Source organism: Pseudonaja textilis, chromosome 1 (assembly GCF_049901715.1).
Source record: "Pseudonaja textilis isolate UNSWEBS1 chromosome 1, rPseTex1.2, whole genome shotgun sequence".
Taxonomy (NCBI): Eukaryota; Metazoa; Chordata; class Lepidosauria; order Squamata; family Elapidae; genus Pseudonaja; species Pseudonaja textilis.
In genome coordinates, this window is record NC_141990.1 from 144,839,582 (window position 1) to 144,864,334 (window position 24,753).

Genomic DNA, 24,753 nt, shown 5'->3' on the forward strand with positions numbered 1-24,753 from the left:
TTCAGAAATAGACCATTTCCCCCAGTTTCCTAAATACCTTAAGGAGGCATTATTGCACACGTTTTAGTCGTTCTACATTTTAAAGCAGCATCTCGACCTTCTACCCACCCCTCCCACGACTGTTTGCTTTTTTTTTTTTTGGTTCGGCTTGGGAATTTGTAAGAGGAAATGTGGAGGATGGGATTTCATACAAAGCTTATTGATACGCCTTACGAGCGAAAGAACCAGAACTAGCAAAAAATAACCTCTCTGGTGTAGTTGTCCGTCCCCCACCCCGCTACCCCGTTTTCTGTCTCGTTCTCACGTGCTTGCGGACTTGGGGCGCTTCCGGTAAACCAGACTTCCTTAGAAGCGGAAGCAGCGCCTGGCTTTGAAACTGGTTGATGTGTCCCCGTTTGTGCTGCGAATTCGCTTCGAGGCTCTGGGGAGAAAGCGTGGTAGGGCTTCCCTAGTAGATGTTGGGTTAATCCCTTGACCCGTGGGGGGTGGAGTGAGGGAGGACTTTTGCACAAACTTCCCCGTATTAAGCCACTTCGGCTTCCTATTTACTAAGTCTGCATTTCTATTACTACTACTTTCCATCTTCTCATCCTTCCTTCCAACCATCTCCTCCCACTTATGACTGCATGGATGTAACTTTGTTGCTTGTATCCTTATGATTTTTTTAATTGACTGTTTACTAGTATGATTTGATTTGATCGCTTATTGTGTTTCCTGGTATGATTTGATTGCTTATTTGTACCCTTTGACTACTATTAAGTGTTATACCTACGATTCTTGACGAATGTATTTTTTCCTTTTTCTTTTTATGAACATTGAGAGCATTTGCACCAAAACAAAACAAATTCCTTGTGTGTCCAATCACACTTGGCCAATAAAGAATTCCTATTCTCTTCTCTTCTCTTCTCTTCTCTATTCTATTCTTAAACGGCCTCCATCCTTTTCGTCCTGAAATTATTACCCATCCCAAGAACCTCTTAAAAAAAAAAAAAGCAATTCGGATTAGGAATAGTGAAAATTGCAGGGATGGGGAAACCCTGGCGAAGATTAGTCCTGCTAGAGACTTAACAGGCTACTCTGAACTAATTGCAGTTTCTTTGCTCAGCTGTAGGGGAAGAGAGGCTGCTCTAATCTTAGATTGCTCCCTGAGAGACATATAATTCATATTTAGATTGCCAGGTGTGGGAATATGAAGTTCCTTTGCCTGTGTAACCTCAATATGCTTTTTTTTTCCCAACATTTTTTCACTCTGGATCCCTTCCAGCTTTTAAAAATTAAGGAGGATCCAAATAGTGTGGGTTATGTTTATCAATACAGGTAGTCCTTGATTTTACAACAGTTCGTTTACTGGCCGAAGTTATAACGGTGTTGAAAGAAGTGACTTATGACCATTGTAAACACTTATGGCCATTGCTGCTTGTTCCAAAATTTATTCAGGTAGTCCTTGACTTACAACAGTTCATTTAGTGACCATTTGAAGTTATAGTGGCACTTGAAAAAAAGGGATTAATCAATATTTTTCATACTTAAAGACCACTGCACCATCCCCATGGTCACGTGAATAAAATTCAGATGCTTGGCAGCTGACACATATTTATTACAACTTCAGTGTCCTAGAGTCATGTGAGCTTTTGTGAGCTTCTGATAAGCAAAATCAATGGTGAAACCAGATTCACTTAACAACCATATTACTAATTTAACAACTGCAAAATCATAAAATAGGGCAAAACTCAATGACATAAATTTTGGCCTCAGTTGTGGTTGTAAGTTGAAGACTACCTGCACTTATGTTAAAATTTAAAATGGAAGTTTTCATTGCTGTTACAGTTTCTCATGATTAATGGGATTTTAATATACGTAGTGCTCAATGTGTTATTACAATTAAGCCCCAAAATTTTGTTGCTACACATGACAGTTATTAAGTGAGTCATGCCCCATTTTACTTTTCCCCCACAGTTAAGTGAATTGCTGTGGTTGTTAAATTAGTAATACAGTTGTTAAATTAATCTGGTTTCACCATTGATTTTGCTCGTCAGAAGGTCACAAAAGAGGATTTATTTGTTAGATGTTTATGCTCATTTTTGTTTGCATTGTTTTTCTGGAGTCTGATTCTCTGAACTAAGTCTATGTGTAAGCTGTCCCTAATCACCGTGAGTTGGGCAGCCATATAAATTTTCCTAATAATGAAAACAGCACACAGTGCACATTATTCTAATGGGAGTAATCTATTCTGTTTTGGTTAGGCCTTTCCTGTGGCTTTCTTGATGTGCCATGTTTTAGTGAACATAATCAGGAAATGGGTGACAATGTAGGTAATGAGATACCAGATATGTGTACATGGAAAGTTTTAAGGAACTGGATATGCTTAGCCTGAAAAATCATGAGAAGCAATATGATAGCCAAACACATGATGGATTGATTGCAAATGAAATTTGAAACAAATCTATTCCTTATTCCTGCTTGAGAATTATGCACGGCCTTTCAGGGTTGAACTGCAACTAATATCATGCTTCATTATTGGCCACAAAGTCTAATGCTGAAGGGAATTCATGTTACTCAACTGTTCTAGATCTTAGGGTCTACTTATCCAACTCAAATTACAAGATTGGGATTTCTGCTAATTTACAGAGCCACTTTGATGTGGTGCAGAGGTTTCCAAACTTGGCAATTTTAAGACTTGTGGACTTCAACTCCCAGAATTCTCTAACCAGCTATGCTGGCTAGAGAATTCTGGGAGTTGAAGTCCACAAGTCTTAAAGTTGCCAAGTTTGGGGACCCCTGATGTAGTGGTTAAGGCATCAGGTTAAAAAGTGAGAGGTCATGGGTTCCCATCTGATCTTGGGATACTCCGTCGATCTTAGTCCTAGGAAAAAGATAGTGGCAAATCACTTCTGGAAAACCCTGCAGGTATTTATGCAGGCAGGAGTCAACATTAACTCGAAAACACAAAAAAGTTTTTTTTTTAACTTCTGAAATTTTACAGAGAGATGCTGTAATGATTATCACGTTTGGGAAACTGTAACGATCCTTTACATAGTAATAGCAATAACACTTATACCGCTCTATGGTGCTTTACAGGACTCTGGCTGAGGAACTCTGGAAGTTGAAGTCCACAAGTCTTAAAGTTGCAAGGTTGGAGACCCCTGCTTTACAGTATTCTCTGAGCAATTTATAGAGTCAGCCAATTGCCGCCAACAATCTAGGTACTCATTTTACTGACCTCAGAAGGGTGGAAGGCTGAGTCAACCTTGAACCCCATCAAGACTGAACTTCTGACTGTGGGTATAGTTTGCCTGCAATATTACATTCTAACCACTATGTCACCACATTGGGAATACAGTTACTAATATGTGATTCTGTAGGAATTATCTTGCTAGCCCCAAAACAGCCTTGGATTAAATGTCAAGCAAAATAAGCACTTGCTTAGGTCACCGAGGCAAGGGAGTAATATAGAATGTTTTCCCCTAGCTGTCATGCCCCTTATGTTTTGACTGCTGTTTGACTTTAATCAATATTTTTTTGGTAATTGTCCTTATCTGTCATGTTCAACTTTAATCTGTAATGTTAAAAACATTGGCATGGTAAGTGACTAAATTTCATTGGAAGGTGTTGTCTAATATCACATTTGTTTCATGGCACTAGAGTTTTCTTTCATCCGAGGACACCATTTTGGGCTTCAATTTAGGACATCAATTGGCCTTAATCTGGCTTTGCCTAAATAATATTTATTAGCTTATGCATGCATTCATTCAAACATTTAGGCATTTATTAAAACCACGAGGAGCTTCCAAGAATTGGATTATGTTTATCTTAACATCTTTATCTTTAGCAGCGGAAAGAATAATGGCAACAAAACTGTCAATTTTTAAAACGCTAAATGAGACTCCATCTTAGTTATAAACCCAGGCCTGAGGCACATAATGAACTGAAAATTTGAATTTTGTTAGCTTGATGGAGTCCTCTTGCTCCATTTCTTAAATTTAGAAGGAAGTTCAACAGAGTATGCATTTTTTATGACCAGACCAAATTAGATTCTGAGAAATGAATGGATCAATGATATTGCCTGCCCTGTTTCCTGAATGTAATTTTCTGAAATAATAACTATTTTGACTGCAAATTGGTAAGAACCCTTAAGCTTAACCCTTTCTCCTTGAGCTACTTTTTCTATCAAAATCGCTTTGGGGAGATATTATTTTTCGTGGACAAACTCATGTATCTGCTTCTCATTTCTAGGCTTAATGCCAATTAGAGCAGATTCAAGTCTAGTACAGTGGATCTCATTGTAGTTCACATCTGTAGAATGGTTTAATGGAGGTGGTCAGGCTGTGTAATAATATGTGGGAATGACCTTGAGAGAAGACGAAGAGCCACAGACTAGGCAATTGTCAGATAAGAGGCAGCTGAACCCACAGAAGGAAGGATGTGTGTGTGTACATGTCAAATATCTCAGAAAGGACCCTCTCTAATTTCTTGAGCAGTAAAGCTGAGGGAGGAGAAATGTACAGTTCATTTAATGCCACCTTAAAATAAAGAGAGAGTTAGTAGTTCTGGATGAAAAAGATCAATATTCCCATGCCTGTTATCACCATTTGTACTGATCTAGGCTTCAGTGTATGTGTGAACAAGAATGTATAGTATGAGGGATTGTCTCATGAATGCCAAGAAGAGGCTTTGGCTGAATTAACCCTTCATGGTCTCTAGGCAATGTGGTTTGTATTGTCTTTGATATAGAGCAGTGTATGAGTCATGGTTTATAGCTTAATTTGATAATAGCAATCAGACCTCCATTGGACGGTTAAAACAAACTATGTTTAAAGCAGACCATGGTTTTATTTTATGATTTTGTCTTTGAATGCCTATTTTAAAAAGCCTCCAATTACTTTAATTATCTTTTTTCCTTGGGAAAACTGGTTGTAAATTATATGGAAGTCAGATACATAGGGTTTATGATTAGTAAAGCTTGATTGAAGACTGTCATAAGAAAACAGAACTTTTCTTTCTAATATGAGTGATTCCTGCTTATAACATGTTCACAGCTATTAGCAGTGTTGAAGGTTTTAGAACTGGAGGCATTATTGTCTTCATTTAATGTATTTTTATTACTTGTTTCTTTTATTTCACTATGGAACACAGGATATTGTTTACGGGAAAAAAATCTAGCTCTATCTCCTCATACCTTCATATGTAGCCAAACTAATGAGCTGCTGTTATTAAACTGTGAGTTGGCTAGTTAGGCATGTTATCTGCTATGGAGTCGGGCTTTTAAAATTGTGTTCTGCAGAACCCCAAGATTCAATGAGAATTTAATGGGCTTCCATGATAGACTAAAGGTAAAAAAATAACAAGAATTCATTTATCAGCTAGTAGTTCTGGTACTCTTATTTGTTTTTTTTTAACTATCAAGTTTCATAGCCTAAAAAGTTTTATACTTTATTATACAGGACACTTCATTAATGTAATGCAGTGGTCCCCAACCTTTTTTGTGCCGCGGCCCGGTACCGGCATCACAAAATCATCCGCGGCCCGGTACCGGCATTAGCATGCATGGCAAGGCAAGCTGAGCGATTGGCCAGCCAGCTGTCCCCCGCTTCTCCCCACCACCTTCAACTCCTCCTTTGTACCTGTGTCGATGGGCTTCGGGACGGTCACTCGGCTCACCTTGCCATGCGTGCTGAAAGAATCCTCGCGCCTTAGTTTTGTTCGAAGCCGCCCCCCCCCCCATGAAACTAAGGCGCGAGGATTCTTTCAGCACCCAAACACCGCTTTCTACCTGGAAAAGCTCACCAGAAGCACTTTTTCATCAAAACAAGATTGCGGCGCCCAGCAAACCGGCGGCCCGGTAGAAATTGTTCCACGGACCGGTGGTTGGGGACCCCTGATGTAATGGATAAACTCTCAATTTTTGTATTACTGCTGTGAGCCTGCTTTTTATAAGTCAGTGATGGCAAACCTTTTTGTTGTGGTGTGCCGAAAGTGCTCATGCACACAATAGTGCAAACGTGTGTGTGTGCTGGCACCCACAATGCAATGCGCCCCGCACCCTGTGCATGGGTGCGCAACACCCCTGCCCTGCCCCCTTACCTGCACTGTGCATGCGCGCACCTCTCAACTGATTTTTGGCCCGTTTGAGGCCATTTACACCCTCCTGAAGGCTCAAGGGAAGCCTCGGGAGACTGAAAACAGGCCGGTTTTGGCACTTCCGGTATTTCCGGAAGGCCCATTTTTCAGCCTCCTGAGGCTGAAGAGGCTTCCCTCGAGCCTCCAGGAGGGCGAAAATGGCCTCAAACAGGTCAAAAATCAACTGGGAGGCGTGCTCATGCGCAGTACAGTTAAGCTTGACTAGGGCTTGTGTGCCCGCACAAATGGCTCTGTGTGCCACCTGTGACAAGTGTGCCATAGGTTCGCCATCATGGTTATAAGCTGTAGCTGAAACAATGGATTATTCTTTTCTTTGTAGGGGCTGTGGCAATGCACCTCATTGTTTCTTTTAGAAAATAAGGGTCTTTTTAAAATAACCAGTGCACCTGTCTTTAGTTGATAAACAGTACGTTTGTTTTGATGCTCATATTTTTGATGGATTTGTTTTTGATGGTCATATTTTGATGTGAGATTTGCAAATGCTTCAGAAAGGAAAGTTTTATTCATTTTGTTTATTTCATTCTAATGAAGGTGACTACATTTCTTAGAAGGGCTGCTTGTATGACAGCTGTTAAAGCATGCAGCTAATACGCTTCTACTTGGCTGTTGCCCAGAGAGATTGTTGAAATGTCAGAGTGATCTTTGCAATGTCACACGAGGGGCCCTTTTAGATCATCAACTCTCATTTAGGCTTCTTCCAACTCATCCGCTTGCTAACCCCAGATAAACATTTGGGCTGAGTTTTTTTTTAATTGTTGCTTGTTTTGCTTCTTCTATTCCTGTTCCATTTACTTTAATGGCTAGAAATAATTGAAAGGGCAAATGGTCAGGATGTAAACAAGTCAGTTAGCTTATTGCATTTATTTACAAATGCTTTCATCATTCAAACCTTGTAATGCATTTAAATTAAAAATGACAAACTAGGTAAGTACTGAAGCTTAAGGGTTGACAAATGGTTAAACTCTAGGATTCCTGATATCCCTTTTAATCTCTGAGTGATAAATCCAAATTCTGTTTGGCCTGAATGAGCACAATTTATCAGTTGTTTTTCCCAGCACTATTGTGTCTCATTGAAAAATGGGATCTCGGTCTCTTTCTAGAAGTTCATTTGCCAGAACATAAAGAGTATCCTTCTTCATCCAGAAAGAACAGTTTGGTTTTTCCCTCTTCCAGGCCCTTTTATATGGAAGTGGTTCTCGCAAGGATTTTGACCTTGACCTTCGCCTTTGCTCTGCAGATCTGGTAATCAGATCTTGCTGTAACATGAAAATAGATAATATGAAGTTAATGACTGAGTATCATGCGAAGAAGAGTAAGTCAGCAGCATTCTATAAAAAGAGTGGGAAACATAAGTGTCATAAAAGTTGTAAAAAAAAATCCAGTTGGTGACCAAAGATAGCTTTTGAGTACAATATTGGGATCGCTTATCACATGAACACATAATTTCAATTTAAAAGTACATTGAAATATGAAGTCTCCTCCTACATAAAGTTACATATAATTTTTTTCAAATATGTTCAGCACTTTTTCTCACCAAGACTAAGAAAGCCCATTACATCACAATTTTGGACACCACTTAAAAACTACAATGCAGTGCAATGCAGCAGCCTGATTCTGGCAGATAAAAGTAGTTACAGCCACGTGTCACCTGTATTCCAATGCCTTTTGGGGTGGAAGTGAAATGTTGATTCTTCTAAGCAAAGTCAACAGGCAAGCAAGATTCACTTCACTAGGTTATTAGTTAATCAACTGCAGTGATTCACTTAACAATTGTGGCAAGAAAGGTCGTAAAATGGGGTAAAAGTCACTTAACAAATGTCTCACTTAACAGAAATTTTGGGCTCAATTATCATAAGTTGAGGATTACCTGTAATACACCTCTGCATGATGTCTATCACTATTTAAGGGTATAGGTTGAATTTTTGTTGTAACTTTTAAACATTGTTATGTTCTTAGGATTGTGAACTGCCAAGTATTATACAGCTTTGGTGGTATAGAAGTAAAACGAAATGTTAAATTAAGGCCCAGTCAACAGTCCAACAATTACGCAACATGATACATTAAGGTCTAATCAACAGATACAACAGCCATTGGCCTCATTCGAGATGGTGATGACTCTGCATATAGGCAAGAGATCGAACAATTGGCACTGTAGTGTAGCCAGAACAATTTCGAGCTGAACACACTTAAACTATTGAGAATAGAGTAGATTTTAGGAGACCTCCTATTCTACCACCTCTTCCTATATTAGACAGCACAGTATCAACAGTAGAGTCCTTCAAGTTTTGGGATTCTATAATCTCCCAGGATTTGACATGGACATCTGACATTAGACCTATCATTAAAAAGACATTCAAAGCAAAGCACGTTCTTCCTGCATCAACTCAGAAAGTTCAGAATGCTTCAGGAGCTCTTGATAGAGGAATTATTGAGTGTGTCATTTTCAATTCCTCTCAGGGACGTCACTACAGGGCATTGCGTGACAAAATAACTAGATACAGATACAGTTTTTTCTTTTGTGCCATCACTCTGCTGAACACCCAATTCCCACCGCACCGTCTTATGTCTAACTACAGTATATTTGCCAATGTGGTATGATTGTATTATTATCCTTCTCATCTTTCTACTAGCTTCTCTTATTGGTATCATTATTATGATTGCTCCGTTGTTTTACATGTGTAATGAGAGCTTCTGCACCCGAGATGAATTCCTTGTGTGTCTAATCACCCTTGGCCAAATAAAGTATTCCCTTCTATTTTGTAATCAGTAGGTCGGGGAGTGCTATTACCTGAAGAAGAATAGTAGTTCTTTAAGGGGAAAGAAAGTTTTTAAGAATAGGCCACTTGGGACTAGATATGCTCATTGGTGATGGAATACTGATCATAAAAAGAAGGTGGAAAACCAGGAGTATTCACAGTACATGTACAGAATAAAATGAAAAACCTAGAATGTTGAAAAGGAAAATATCCACTTATATTGTGCTGAGGACCCATATACTGTATTCCTGCATATCCAAACAAGTGAGTAATTCAGACGTAATACATGAGAGGAACACATCCTCAACTGTTAGCAATAGATCTGTATTCCTGGAAAGAGAACAGTGTTCATCTAATGAGACCATCTGTTGATAGCTGTAAAGATTTGATTTGTATTTTTAGGACAACCATTAAAATATCTCACTGATGAGAGTCATGGTGACATTGCATGAAATCCTTTGCCCACAAATGATGATAATTGCTGCTCCAACTAGGTTTTAGTGGTAGGAAATTTAATATAATAAAGATTAATAAAATAAAAAAACACTTTCTTCCAAGGATTTTTTGCTGCTCCTTATACAATCTTTTCAATCTTCCTTCTTAAACACTTCCTATGGGTTTTTTTTTTTAATATTAGTTTAAATTTAGCTAGATGGAATCAAGCTTTATCTCTGATGCACTTTTAATGGGTTACTTTTAAAGGTGCTCTCGGATTTTTTTGCCTTTGAAATTTATTCATCGAAAAGATAAATATTGAATCTTTCCTCTGTTGGAAAGTTCAGTTATAACTTCCCGATTAGCCTTAAAGAAGATGATCTCTGGGGGAATGCCACTCCATTAGGCTGGAGCATGAGCTAAGAAACAGGGTTTTGATTCCCTCTCCCCTAATTTCACATTTATGAGATTTTTACCCTTCCAGCTTAGGACAAAACACACTGGATTGGTTGGTTCTATCTTGAGGGAGGTAATCCTGCAGTACCGAAGTACCAAGCCCTAGAACGCTTTATAAATTAATCATCACACCTTGTAGTCATAAATTTATTGGAAACCATCACAGCCACCACAAGACTTTTGCTTTATAACAAAGAAGCTATTCTTCCCACCCTCCCAAACTTCACCAGAGGGTCACTAGATTTCATACAGATTTTAGAAAAAAATATATGGAACAAATTAAGATTATGAATTAGAGTAGCAATTAGAGAGCGCTTTCTAGGAAGACCAATTATAAAATTACATTGATCACAAAAGAGCCATTGCAAAAAGTTTGTTTCTTCCTTTCTTATTAGATTGAATACCCATATGATATTTACAACTAAGAGCCAAGGTGGCGCAGTGGTTTAGAATTCAGTACTATAGATTATTTCTGACTGCCAGCTGCCTACAATTCAGCAGTTTGAATCTCACCAGGCTCAAGGTTGATTCAGCCTTTCATCCTTCCGAGGTGGGTAAAATGAGGATCCAGATTGTTGGGGGCAATCTGCAAATCGCTTAGAAAGGGGCTGTAAAGCACTGTGAAGCAGTATATAGGTCTAAGTGATACTGCTAAGAATTAATGCCTGAGTATACTGTATTATTTTCATCTTCTCCATATTTTCCTCTTATGCTATTTCTTTTTGTTCATAAGTCTGAGATCAGGAACTATCAGTTATTTATCTTCGTATTCCTTTGGTTGGTTGGTTGTTAATAGACTGACTTCTCTCCCTCTTGGAAATAAAAATCTAATGTTATTAAATTGTTTAAGACTAACATTTTGCATGAGAACCATGATTCTATATTCAAATTGTATATAGATCTCATAGAATGTTTTGCCCATCTTAAGCTGATGCAGTAATGAAAGGTATTTAAATGGCAAACTGTAGTCAGAATTGGTTCAAGCCATTATGGAGCCTGAGTGAAAAATCTTCCCCCCCCCACCCCAATTTTATGTACAAAGAGCTAAACAGGCATGTACTAAGATACAATACTTATCCATACTGCAAAGAATCTGCTCCCATGAACTCCGCAGAGAACTCAAAAACCGTCTAGACGATGGAGAAAAGGACCTATACATTGACTACAGAGCTGATTGCATCAAAAGAAAGTCACACAACCCACAACTCCGCATCCAACCCCACCCCATCCAATCCAACATCACTCAAAACTAGGCATGCACGCCCCTAAGTACCTTATTCCAACCAGAACTGGCCTTAAATGCAAGCTACTCAATGCAAGAAGCCTTGTAAATAAAATACCTGAATTTCTCCTCTTACTAAATATGGCTAAATTCGACATTATATTTGTCTATGAAACATGGCTCAAGGCATCTCTCCCTGACTCCATAACCACAGTAAGATACTATCGTGTTTACCAATCAGATTGTGAAATCCGTAGAGGAGGTGGTGTCGCTATCTTCTATAAAAAGTCCCTACATCTAAAAAACATCCAAGTTATACAGGAGCTTGCTATTCCTGAGACCATCGTTTGTGAACTGTCCTTAAATATCACATTTCAGTTCTTACTATGTCACAGAGCCCCTGATTATGACATCGAACATGCAAACAAGTTATAACACTACTAACATGGACAGCATCCTGCCCACACGCCTTTATCTTTCTTGGTGACTTCAATCTACCTCATATTAACTGGACCCTTAATGAATGTACAACTGAACCCACACATACAAACTTCTACAATGCAGTAACAAATCTGGGACTAGAACAACTAGTAACCAACAACACTAGACTTAACAACTGCCTCGATTTCATCTTTTGTAATAGTTTGAATTCAATTTACGGAATGCAAATTAAAGAACCCTTTTCCAACAGTGACCACAACATACATCCACACAAAAATCATCACAACAACGGAATCCCCAATTATAACTTCAAAAAAGGCACCTATGATCTTATAAACAACGATCTCTCATCCCTTGATTGGCAATTTCTGTTCTCTAGATGCAATACTATAGAAGACCATTACAACATATTTTTACTTGAAGTCAAAAGAGTCATCAAACTATATGTACCAATTAACAACTCCCAAAACCAGAAAAGACAAATACCCATAACAATAAGGAAGCTTCAATCCAAAAAGAAATCACTTTGGCAGAAAAACAAATCTGGTCACGTTGCCAACTTCAAAAGCCAATACAAAAATTTATGCCACCAGATAAAAAATGAATGCACCAATTATCACAATAAAGAAGAAGAAAACCTTCTACGCACCAATTCCACCCACGCTTTCTACAATTTTGTAAACAACAAACTAAAAGACTCAAGGTTCATCCCACCCCTGAAAGGACCTAATGGTAAAGACTGCAATGACACTATTAAAGATAACCTCTTTAACACATTCTTTGGCTCGGTATTTGTAAACGGCAATGGATCATGCCCAGTATTTCCTAGTCGATCCACAGACAACTACAATGATCTAATACATATCGATTTTACAGAAGACAATGTTGAAAAAACACTACGCAATCTAAAACCATCTCTATCTATTGGATGAAATATGTGCCTACTTCTTTAAAAAGCTATCCACTGCCATAGCCGAACTTCTAAGCATAGTCTTTGAAAAATCTTTCAGGACCAGCTCCTTGCCAAAACTATGGTCACAAGCCACGGTCATCCCCATCTTCAAAAAGGGAGACCCCAGCCTAGTTGAAAATTACAGACCAATCTCTTTATGCTGCGTCACCTGTAAAGTCATGGAATCAATTATTAACCAATCCATTATCCTCCACTTAGACACAAACAACCTACTCTCTAATAAACAATTTGCTTTCAGGAAAGAACTATCATGTAATCTGCAACTCTTATACTGCAAAAACATATGGACTACACAACTCGATCAGGGCAAAGCAATAGACACAATCTACATAGACTTCTGTAAAGCCTTTGATTCAGTGGTGCACGACAAACTACTTCTCAGTCTGGAACCCACATTACGTATCTGATATTAACACAGTTGAGATAGTCCAGAAATATTTCACAAGAAGAGTTCTCCACTCCTCTACTCGTTGCAGAATACCTTATGTCACCAGACTCAAAATTCTAGACCTAGAAAACCTAGAACTACGCCGCCTTCGGTCCGATCTAAGTATAGTATATAAAATCATACATTGCAATGTCCTACCTGTCAATGAATACTTCAGCTTCAACCATAACAACACAAGAGCAAACAATAGATACAAACTCAAGGTTAATCGCACCAAACTTGATTGCAGGAAATATGACTTCAGCAACAAAGTGGTCAATGTCTGGAATACTCTACCTGACTCTGTGGTTTCTTCCCCAAACCCCAAAAACTTAAACTTAGACTGTCTACTATTGACTTCACCCCTTTCCTAAGAGGTCTGTAGGGGGCATGCATAAGCGCACCAACATGCCTACTGTCCCTGTCCTATTGTTTCTTTTATTTTTTTTATTTTTCTTATATGTATCCATGTATTTATAACTATGTTTTTACTTATATCTATTATCTTGTAAGCAACTGACAAAAATAAATAAATAAATAAACAATATGGGGATAGGATGGGGTCTCACCTGCTGCAACTCAGATGCAGAACAGATCAGAGGCATAAAGTAGGCATTATGGAATAGGTAGATCTAGTGTTTGGTTTTTTATTTTTCCTCCTCTTAGGTCTGGCTATGCCATGACTTCATGGCAAAAAACTAGCTTTGCTTGTATTCAGTCCTAGGATGCAGTCTTTAGACTTTCTAATTAAAAAGATCTTTGGTATAAATTTGCATTTTACTCACTAACTGTAGGGTGGAGATGGCTGAATATGTATTGTTCCCAGATGGAATATCTGTTTTTGATACTTAAAAGGGTTGTAATTTTCCTAGCTGAACATAAAATATATGCTTGAATGGGATCGGGAAATCATTGCTTTGAGTTTTTTAAGAACAAATATATGAGCGATATATTCCAAAACATGAAAATCATTGACTTGGCTTGCTTGCTTATTTGTTTGTTAGTAAACTGCCTTTATTATTTTTATAAATAACTCAAGGGGAGGAACCCACACGGTATTCCTTCCTCCTTCTTTTTTCCCAAACGATCTTGTGAGGTGAGTTGGGCTGAGAGAAAGTGACTGGCCCAAAGTCACCTAGCTGGCTTTCATGTCTAATATGGGACTTGAACTCATGGTCTTCCAATTTCTGGCCTAGTGTCTTAACCACTAGACCAGCTACAAATTTGCTGTGGTTTTAGGTGTTAGGACACAGGAATTCAGTGTTAAATCCTACTGGTGGTGGTGATTGGGAAATTATATTGGGATAGTCAGACCAGATATTCAAGGTGCTATCCTTAAAAAAATGTTTTGTTAAGTCTTGGTACCCTTGGTTTGATAATAGATGTTGAATTTATAGTAGGGGTGTCAAGCTTAATTTCATTGAGGGCCGCATCAGGGTTGTGTTTGACCTCGGGGGGGCGTGGCCAGGTGGGTGTGGCCAGTTTGACATCACTCCTGTCAGGGGGCTTGTGGTGGCCCGAGTGCTTGAGGCACTCCTGAGCTCCATTTTTGCTGGCAGAGGCCCTGCGGGCCAGTCCTTCACTGTTTCCAGGGCAGCCCCGCGAGCCAGATCGAAGCACCCCACGGGCCTTGACTTTGATGCCACTGACTTATAGTTACAGACTTATAGTTATCTGCAATCTTTTTTGTGTTGAGGTGTTTTCAGTGTGATTTGTTTGTGATGTTAGTGCATTCAAGTACTTTGATACCAAATATGGAAGATGAGGTAGAGATTTCAAAATAAAACAAAACTCTTTGGTCTCTGCTTCAGTGATGGAATGGAATGGAAGCCAAAGAGCCTCAAGTTCCCAATCTGAGGAAAGCAGCCTGCTGGACCTGCCTGATGCCATAACTCCAGAAAACTTTCTATTGAAGCCAAATCCTGGGGAAGATGAAGCATTTGATTTAACGCTACCAACGGTTGACGCAGGTAAAAGCTGTTACTATTCTTGCTCTCACTTAAAGGTGACTCAGACAAAGGAAGCAGCTTGTGCCTACAAGTCTAGTGAAAAAAATTCCAATTAAAAGTAGGAACTCGTGGGCATATGTCGCTATTTGCTTCATTAAGCATTGATCTCAGTACTTCTTAGTTCAGGCTTCAGATAGTAGCATTGTCCAGAATGAGGTTGTCTTTCACAAACTGCGCTGGCAGCACAAACTGCGCATAGTGCGCTGGCTTGAGAGCAACCTCGTTGTTGCTGGCTTTCAACAGGCTTTTTAAACCTGTGTAATCCTATCATTTCTGTATTTCCCCAAAGGGCTTGTGTTTTTTTGCCTGTGTGCTCTGAGTAACTAATACTACTTTCCATTAAAAACAATGGGTTTTAGAACATAATTACACTTGGAAATCAGCAGAAGAATAATACATACAAATGACCATATGCTGTGGGAACTATTTGCTTTTGAGTCTCTGTCCTTGTTCACATCTGTCAATTCCTTTTTTTTTTAAAAGAAAAATGAACAACAGCAATCTGCTGTCAACGCTTCTGAAAAATTAAAATCTAGACTCAACAATGACTGGGTTCACATAGCACACAAAAGCGAAGGCATATTTTTGTGACTTAATATATTGTGTAAACCCAGCTATGGTAGTTTGTAAACCATGGGCTCTCCGAGTATTAGTTATTTGTGATTTATTCACTAAAACTTGGCTAAATAAATAAGAGCTTAGCCAGTATGTCAACTTATAGCAGCCTTTCTACAATCCGTTGGCCTTTTAGAATGGTGGAGTTAATGTCAGACACAGCATCCAAAATGAAGGAAAACTGAGACAACAATAGTATCTTGGTGAGGCAGATTTTAAAGCCTCATTGCATTACATCATGGTGGTTTACAATTAAAAAAGTATCCTTCAAATTGTTAGTCATCTTCATGTTTATCTAGGCAGAGTAAATGACATAATTGCCTTCTATCTCCTAAACTTCTAATATAGGGTTTGTGGGTTGGGTTTATTATTGTGTATTAGACCTCAATAAGTCATAAGTTAATTGTTCTGCAGGTTAAATGCGTGGTATTAAAACAAAATTGTTTTCTTTCTCTGTGCTCTGCTGTTGATCCTTATAAATGATTCAGGCCCTTCTTGCCCCAGGAGTACAGAATTCTGCACTTTCTTTATATGTGATTTTTATATTATGAATTGCTGTGTCCAGTGACATTGTATTGTTAATACGATTTCATATATGATGAAATTCCTTTACAAAGGGATTTCTCTATAGGAGCTAAGATGTTGCATCTTGTATCTTGTGCTATTTACATCTATAGTCCTGTTTCTCTTCTTTAATTTGTGTAACGTTTTCACATCTTCCTATTGGACAGATTCTTGTTTAAGGTGAGTTAGTTCTGAAGTGTTATATGTAAGAAGAAATTTGTGACATTTCTGCTCAGATGTCCCGTTGCAGATTCTGGATTCTGATTCCTTTAACAGAGGAATCAGAACAGATTCCACCATTAAAAGAGATTTATATTTCAAAACAATAATAACAGAACAGAATAACAGAATTGGAAGGGACCTTATAGGTCTTCTAGTCCAACCCCCTGGTCAAAGCAGGAGACCCTATATCATTCCAGACAAGTGGCTGTCCAATCTCTTCCTAAAAGCTTCCAAGGATGGAGCATCTACAACTTCTGAAGCTGTTCCATTGGCTGTTGTTCCCTCTATGTCGCTTCTCCCTTTGATTAGCTAAGAGGGCAGTTAGAATACCGTCTCTACCAGCTATTATAGCTTTAACTGGTGTTAAAAGAATGTCAATATTTGTTTCCATAGTTCTCTTGGAAAAGTAATAATTGGTGGACTGCAGCAAATGATTGCATTCCTTATCATTAATGCTTTCTTTTTCTGTTATAAATGTGTAAACATATAATAATCTTTTCTAAGGTTTTGTTTTGAGCATGCCACAAGTGCTTTATTTTCTGGCAAAAAAATTACTGCGGCAGTGTTCCAGAGGATGAAATAGTGTACTGAAGATCAGTCTCCAAAAAGCACAGCTAACAACCATGCTAGTGACTGGCTTTTCATGCCAGCTTTCCCTGATAAACCAGGGAACCACATGACTAGTATTAATTTTATTATATTATAAGCTATATTAACAGAATCTTGCAAAGTCTGAAAGTACAGGTTTAATGTTTGAACCTTTAGGACATGTAATGCCTACATTTCTTTCCCTGACCATGAAGTCACCGGGGGCTTCTGTCTCGCCTGATTCTTTCTTGGCAGCATCTTTTCCTCTCATTCCCCAAGATCATCCATTATACTTCAGACTCTCTCTGGACAGGGAGAGAGTGGAAGATTGCCTATATGCATGCCAAACAGTTGATCCTCCCCAAAAGACCACAAGACAGCAATTCCCGATGGGTTTTGAGCATTGGGGGAAACCATGGGAATAGCCATCTTGCTCACAACCGCAGTCAGCATCCTTGAAAGCACACTATGTTCACAAGCTTCTTTTTCTATTCATGTTCAGAAATTTCTTATTTTGAAAAACATCAAGTGAACATCAAGAGCTCAAATAAGTACATCCTGTGAAGACGGGATGACCAACCCTCAGGTGGTCTTAGAAGATTTTGCTTAGACACATTGTTTTTGAGGGAGCATAATTTGAGGGCATTAAAATCATCAGCTAATGATCCTGTTTTACTTAATGCTAGCTGATTCTGCTGTTTGGGTTGAAGGTTTGTTTAGCAGCTCACCTGCTGCTGATTGTGATGGCAGGTTGGAAAAGCAGGGACATGAAGTTTTTTATGGCAAAAACAGTAATAGATTGTTTGAAGAGGAAGAGTTTCCATGCAAGAAACTTGCAAACTGAATCTCTTTGGAAATACGGAGATCAATGGATGTGAGTACAGTTTTCCACAGTAAATTCTGTCACCAAGCAGTTTTTGGGTCTGCGGGACAGGTCAGTATTGCTCAGAATAGCTAATGCCAGCAAGAGGCATCTTCAGGAATATGAGCAAGGCTAGATGTGTGATTAATGTGTGTAAACTGTGGCAGTTTTGGTGCTTGCCTAATGCCATTATTGGTTTTAACCTAACATGTTCACGTACTCTACAAACACGATAAAATGGGAAGACAACATTAGCCAATTCTCTGCTGTATTATTGGACTATTATTGGAGCAGTTAAAAGGCTACTATGTGCATCTTCTTGAATTTCCCCTCCATTAATTTGTTTTAATAAATTAATCAGACTATTGTGTAATTATATTTTAATCTGTAAACAAAAGTTCAATGCTATAGATTTTTTTTAAAGGTACGGCTGTTAGAAACAATCAGACTGAAAGAAAATTAGCTAGTGCTGTTCTCCTAGAAGCATTCATATAATTGCTTTGGTTTGGAAGAGATCTTCCTTTCTTGTTTTGGAAACCAGCAAATCCACAGAGACAAGCTCTTTATTTCTTTTTTGAATGTTCACTTGACAAGCTGAACTAAGAAGCTTGGTTAATGGGTTTACATTTCTTCTCATATACCTCTACCTGTCTGATCATCTGCTAAAATTGTGACAATTGTTGTTTTGCCTTCAGAAATTTTTTTTGCTTAATATGTCAGACAAACATAAGCCATTTACTCTTTTCACACCACATCTTAAGTCAAGATTTGCATAATCACGGTCTATTGAATAAACAGCTGAATTCACCCACCATGTTAAAAGTAAACCATGGTTTACAAACCATATTGACTGAGCTTACATGGCATACTCGTCCAAACTGGCAGCGTAGCAAGTCAACCTGCTACTAAATGGTTCTATTATGTATGATTGTATAAGGATTTTATATTGCTTTCCATTTGAGTGATTTAGATGAGACAGGTTATCATAAATTTTGGTGTATCTCAATTTTTATTACCCTTGTTAAAATATTTGATTTTTTAAAATATTTTCAAATTGTACAAATCTTCATCCTGTTTAAAGAAACGTTTGTTTTCATGGGTATTAATCTTATCCGTGTTTGTTCAGGAGAACATTCCATAGAGTGTTGGGGATAACTAAGAGTATACAGGACTAAGTACTAAGATTTTTTTCAGAAGTAAGTCCTATTAGGTTCAATGGGATTAATTAAGTTGCAAAAGCAGCCATACACAGCTGTCATCTTTTCTGAGTAATTATTTTATAACTGATTTGTTATAAATCAGTCTATCCAGTTTGTTTCATATGAAATAGATGAAAACTTGCTAGCTTTTTTAGTTAGGAAACATATGAAAGAGGAAGAATCATGGGAAGAAACATTTTTAATCAGCCATATTGTAAAAATAGTTCAATGTAAAGAAGCTTCCATTAGGGGGCTGCCAAAAAATTGCTTATATACTGCACAATATTTTGGTTTTCTACATTCCTGTGTAAGAAGCAGGAATAAGTAGCCTTTGCAAGAAGAATCTGCTAAATATTTCTGTAGCATTCCGAAATCTGTCACAATTTTCAACATACTGCCTTCCAAGTGTAATGCTGTTTAGATTTTAGATTTTAATATTTTTAGGATTAAAAAGTTTCTTTGGAAACTCTGACTTTTTCAGATTAAACATTAAATCTGCCTATAACACTATTTTTTATACATTGCATACGATGTATGATCTTGATTACAAATGGTAAGGCTATAGTATCTTTCCCTCCCTCCCTCCCTCCCTCTCTCCCTCCCTCTCTCTCTCTCCCTCCCACCCACCCCCTCTCTCACACACAGAGATAGATACATAGATAGATCTTCTCCAGGATTTATTTCCAAATATTCAGGTCTTCCAACAGTGTATCTACTGAATCGAACTGCCTTGTTGCTTGATTGTTCTCCTCTTCTCTCCACCTTTTCCATCATTATAAAAACAATAATAATTGGAGCCTTATTATATGGATTTGTTGATCCATTTCTTCATTTCCTTGACTATCCATGGTATTTTCACAAAACCTTCTCCATTATCAAATTTCAAGTTTCAACACTCTTTCTACTCTGCTTCTTTAAAAGTCCAAGTTTTGCTGCTGTCATGAGTCTAATCTTTGTAGGTGTAGACATATCCCAACACATGAATAACTTTTCCATCATGGCAATTCTACCAAGCGCTAACCTGTGGAACATATCCTTCACCATTGAAGGCTGACCCTTCACCATTGATGGTTGATTCTAAAAAGGCAGAAGCTGTCTATCACTTCAGTTATCTTCACAGCGTTAAGGCTGATTGATGTACCTGTTGTCTTTATTTGGCCACCTTTATTATTGATCCCTTTTCCCCCCACTCTGCTCCTTGATTTTCATTAACATCCTCCAGATCAGTGTCATCTGCATAGTACAGGTTTTTGATGATTCTTCCTCCAGTTTTAAACTACACCCATCTTCTTTCAATGCAATTATTGCCATTTTATATTCAACATAAAGTTTGAATAGGAAGGCATTCAGCCTTGTCTCACTCCTTTGTCAGTCTGCTCACTCTGTTCCACAGGACTGTGGCTTCTTGTACTGTGTATAGTATGAGGCAGTGAGATTCCATTTTTCCTAAGCATATTCCATAATAGTCAACAGAACTGAAGGGTTCCCTGTAATCAATTAAGCACATAGTGACTTTCTTTGGCTTTCTCAATGATCAGTTTTGCATCACCAATAACGTCTTGTGTTTCTTGGCCTTTTTAAAAGCCAGCTAGAACAAGGGTCCCCAATCCCAAGTCTGTGGACTAGCACCGGTCCGCGGCATGCCAGAAACAGGTCCACACAATCAAGTGAAGCCCAGTGGTGGTATTCTACTGGTTCGTCCCGGTTCTGGCATACCGGTAGTGCCGAAGATCAGCGGAAACAGAACCAGTTCTCTCTGAGGAGCTGCTGGAGCAGCTGTTGGACACAACCGCCGCCTAGGCTTCCATATTGACCTTTATTCCCTGCTTTTGAAGCGCAGCTGCTTTACGTGGCACAGCAGATTGCCCCGCGTCAGCTGCTGAAGCAACAGGTAGAGCTCAGGATTGCAGGAAGTGAGTCGGAAAGCCTCTGTGCCTGCGCAAAGTACACGTTTGGTGTGCGTGCACACAAAGTGCACCCATCAAGCTGCACCCACCGAACCGGTGGTAAACTATTTTGAAACCCACCACTGGCGAAGCCCCATTCGCAGAATGCAGGCAGCACAAAACCATGTCCCCCCCACCGCTCCATAGAAAAATCTCTCCGTGGAACCAGTGCTTGGTGCCCAAATTTTGGGGGCCACTAAGCTAAGAACATCTGGCATTTCTCTTTCCAGGCTAAGAACATCTGGCATTTCTCTTTCCAGGGAGGCTTCTAATCTGATTACCCTAAATATTATTTTGCTTGCTAGCAATTAAGGATATTTAAGAAAGAGCCTCCGTGGCGTAGTGGTTAGAGTCTAGTACTGCAGGCTACTTCTGCTGACTGCCAGCCTCCTGCAATTTGGCAGTTCAAATCCCACTAGGCTCAAGGTTGACTCAGTCTTCCATCCTTCTGAGGGGGTAAAATAAGGACCCAAAATTGTTGGGGGCAAGGGGCTGACAATATGCTGACAGAAGGCTGTAAAGCACTATGAAGCAGTACGTAAGCCTAAGTGCAATTGCTATATTATATGATAATTTAAACAATCTGTTAAATCTCCTTTAGTGTTGCTATACAGACTGACCTCTTATCCGTTGCATCATTCTCCAGATTTGCTGCCATAGTTTGGTTAGACTATCTTTACAGATTTTTCTGTTACTTGCCATATTCCATAACAAATATCCCATTAATTCCTGTAGCCTTTCAACTTGGCAATAGCCACAGTGCAGATACAGTTTCATATTCTAGTGCTTGTAGGTAGAGGTTCTTGTAAGTAGGGGGTAACTTCTAAGATATCTTTCATGCTGACACCTGCACTTGATGTTCTGCATACGCTCAACAATATGTTCTCTTATTAAGTTTCACTGCTTTTTTATTTCATTTTCTTTGCTTAATTTCAGTTCCATCATAATGATTGAGTTCTATTCTATAGAACTGACCATGCAGAAAGAAAGAGAACATCTGAAAAACTGTAACTAATCTGCTATATAGTGATTGCTTCTTTTTTGTCCATAGAGCCCTTCTGGATAATACCATGATTAAATTATTTTGAAAAGTCTGTAATTCTTAATAAGATTATGTGCCCCCACCTTTATCCCAGCATAAATCATTCAACAGTATGGCTTTTCCCAATTAGTGCTTTCAAATGTGTTGGAATTTAATTTCTCCAGCATTGCCAACTACTAGGGAAGGCTATGTTATGATGTCCAAAACTATTCTGATTGCAACCCATGTGCTAACTGAACATCTTCCCCCATTTTATATCATTATCCTTGTACCTGGTACAAGAATTAGAGCTTAGGTAAGTATCCTACCTGTCCCAGATTTTTTGAGAATTTTCCTTTGATAACTTTTGCAACCCAAAGACAAAACAATTTACGTGTATGCTGGTTTAAGAAATAGTAGGGGCCTTAGGTAACCAATCTGGGCTAGAATTTCAAAGAACTTTTTACAGTTAAGCTTACAAAATATTCTTATAAGAGAAGAAATTCATTTATATTCATGTAGATTTTTTTCTTTTCTGATAAGTGATATCTTTCCTCCAAGACTGAACCTTTTATATTGCCTTAAACAAGAATGGAAATACATTGAGCTGTGAAGCAAAACAGGAAATTAAATTTTAATCTGCAAAACTGAAGTGTCTTTTTTAAGATAGTAAACAACCTATATTTTATGTAACATTTTCCAAAGCAAAATAAATTCAAAATGTATCAAGTAGAAGATATTGTAGGGGATATAATGCAGTTGATATCCTTGACAAGCAATAGCTGATTTTTCTATAGAGAATCTAAAGAAAAGGTGTAATTTTTATTCACGCTGAAAACATACTACCTTTTGCAATGTATAAGATTACTGAAACTCAGTTATTTTAATTAAAAAGCCTGCTTCCTTCCCCCTGCCCCCTTTACAGCTAGTCTTTGACTTACAACAGTTCATTTAGTGACCGTTCAAAGTTACTGTCATGCCCCTGTTGGAATCTGATTCTGAGGGGGAGGTTGAACAGCTGACAGGGAGTGGGAGTGTGGCTCCGGAGGAAACTGGGGAAGGGCACAGTCCAGCTGGGCATTCAGAGGAAGACCTCTTCATCCTAGGGCATGCAGGGAGGAACGGATAAGGGAGCAAGGTGAGTTACAGGGGAGAAAAAGGCCTTGATTCCCTTCATTAGCTGCAGCTGGGAAAACAGGATATAAAGGGTATTTGCACACATCACCTTGCTGGAAGCAAAGCATGAATTATCTTTGTTTGTCATGTCTTATCTGGGTTCTGGCATGCTCCCAACTGTGTGTTATCTTTTAAAGTCTGCAGTTCCTTATCCTGCCCTGTCTCGTTAATTGCTGCAGTGTAGTTTCTGTTGTTGTTTTTATTTATAATCTATATTTACTTTGGGTTCGGACTGAATTTCTTCCCTTTAAAACTGTTCTTGGGAGAGTTTTTTCTCCAGACGATGATAACGGGATATTGGGGGCCAAGTTGGAGGTATTAAAGGGACTTTACCTACTTTTGTGACTTTGTTGCTTTTCTGCCATGCCCTGGATCATCGCAGTTACAACAGCATTGAAAAAAGTGACTGATGATCATTTTTCACACTTAGGACCTCTGTAGGATCCTCATGATCATGTGATCAAAATTCAGATGCTTGGCAACCGGTACATACTTACAAATGTTGCTGTGTCCCAAGGTCATGCCCCAAGGTCACCTTTTGCAACCTTTGGACAAGCAAAGTCAGTGGGGAAGCCAGATTCACTTAACAACAGTGTTACTAACTTAACAACTTCAGTGATTCACTTAACAACTGTGGCAAGAAAGGTCTTAAAATGGGGCAAAATTCATTTAACAAGTCTTTCGCTTAACATAAATTTTCATTTAACAACAGAAATGTTGTGCTCAAGTGCAGTCGTAAGTCGAGGACTACCTATATTTGAAGAACTACCTCTTCTTGGTTTTATTTTCCCATTCTACCAGATCCAGCAAGAGAGGGCATGTTACGGGTTCCAATAGTTAGGAATATTTGGTGGCATGTAGCCAGCAGGCCTTTTCTGCAGTGGGGCCCACATTGTGATATCTCCCTCCTGAGATGCCGTTGTTTGCATCACTTCTGAGTTCCTGAATTTCTGAAAGTCTTTTAAGACTTTCAGGCTAGGCCAGCACGCCTGGGGACCCCAAGGAACGGGCAAACTTGTGAGGTGGCTCCATTATTGTTAATATCTTTTTGTCTGTTCTTTCCTTGTGTGTTCCAATTTTTATAGGCTTTTAATGTTTTTATAATTATGATAAAAGATGTGTATTTATTCACTGTTTTAGATTTTTTGCATACCCAAGGTTGCTTTTGGTAAGACAGGTATATTAATTAGAGTTAGGCGGGTAGGTAGGTAGATAGATAGATAGATAGATAGATAGATAGATAGATAGATAGATAGATAGATAGATGATGGATGATAGATGGATGGATGGATGGATGATGGATGATAGATAGATAGATAGATAGATAGATAGATAGATAGATAGGTAGGTAGATAGGTAGATAGGTAGATAGATAGATGATAGATAGATAGTAGATAGGTAGGAAGATAGATGATAGATAAATAGATAGATGATAGGTAGGTAGGTAGGTAGATAGGTAGATGGATAGATAGATTGATAGGTAGGTAGGTAGGTAGTTAGATGATAGATAGATGATAGATAGATAGATAGATAGATAGATAGATAGATAGATAGATATAAAATGCCTTGTTTAGTTTCCTTATTTTTTTTTATTTTGAAAGTACACCTTCCAATTGCTAAAAGAGCTTTAAAAGAGTAATTGCAATATTAACATACATATCAGGCTTTCTGGATAGCTCAGATTCCAGAAGTCTAGATGAATT

General features: G+C 38.5%; 1 protein-coding gene across 10 annotated transcripts in view; it reads left to right on the plus strand.

The window, feature by feature from the left end:
- Window positions 1-337: 337 nt before the first annotated feature.
- The window catches only part of SHLD1 (shieldin complex subunit 1), a 46,839-nt gene continuing 22,423 nt past the window's right edge, over window positions 338-24,753 (plus strand). Inside the window, exons 1-4 of one of the 10 annotated variants that reach the window (XM_087918789.1) lie at window positions 338-437; window positions 3,079-3,278; window positions 10,181-10,335; window positions 14,660-14,818. In XM_087918789.1, the coding sequence (XP_087774915.1) occupies window positions 14,662-14,818 (157 nt within the window). In that variant the 5' untranslated portion in view covers window positions 338-437; window positions 3,079-3,278; window positions 10,181-10,335; window positions 14,660-14,661. Of the gene's footprint in view, window positions 553-3,078; window positions 3,279-7,311; window positions 7,451-10,180; window positions 10,336-14,659; window positions 14,819-24,753 lie in introns of those variants that run through there. The other 9 variants (XM_087918795.1, XM_087918811.1, XM_087918838.1 and 6 more) reach the window with 9 other exon arrangements.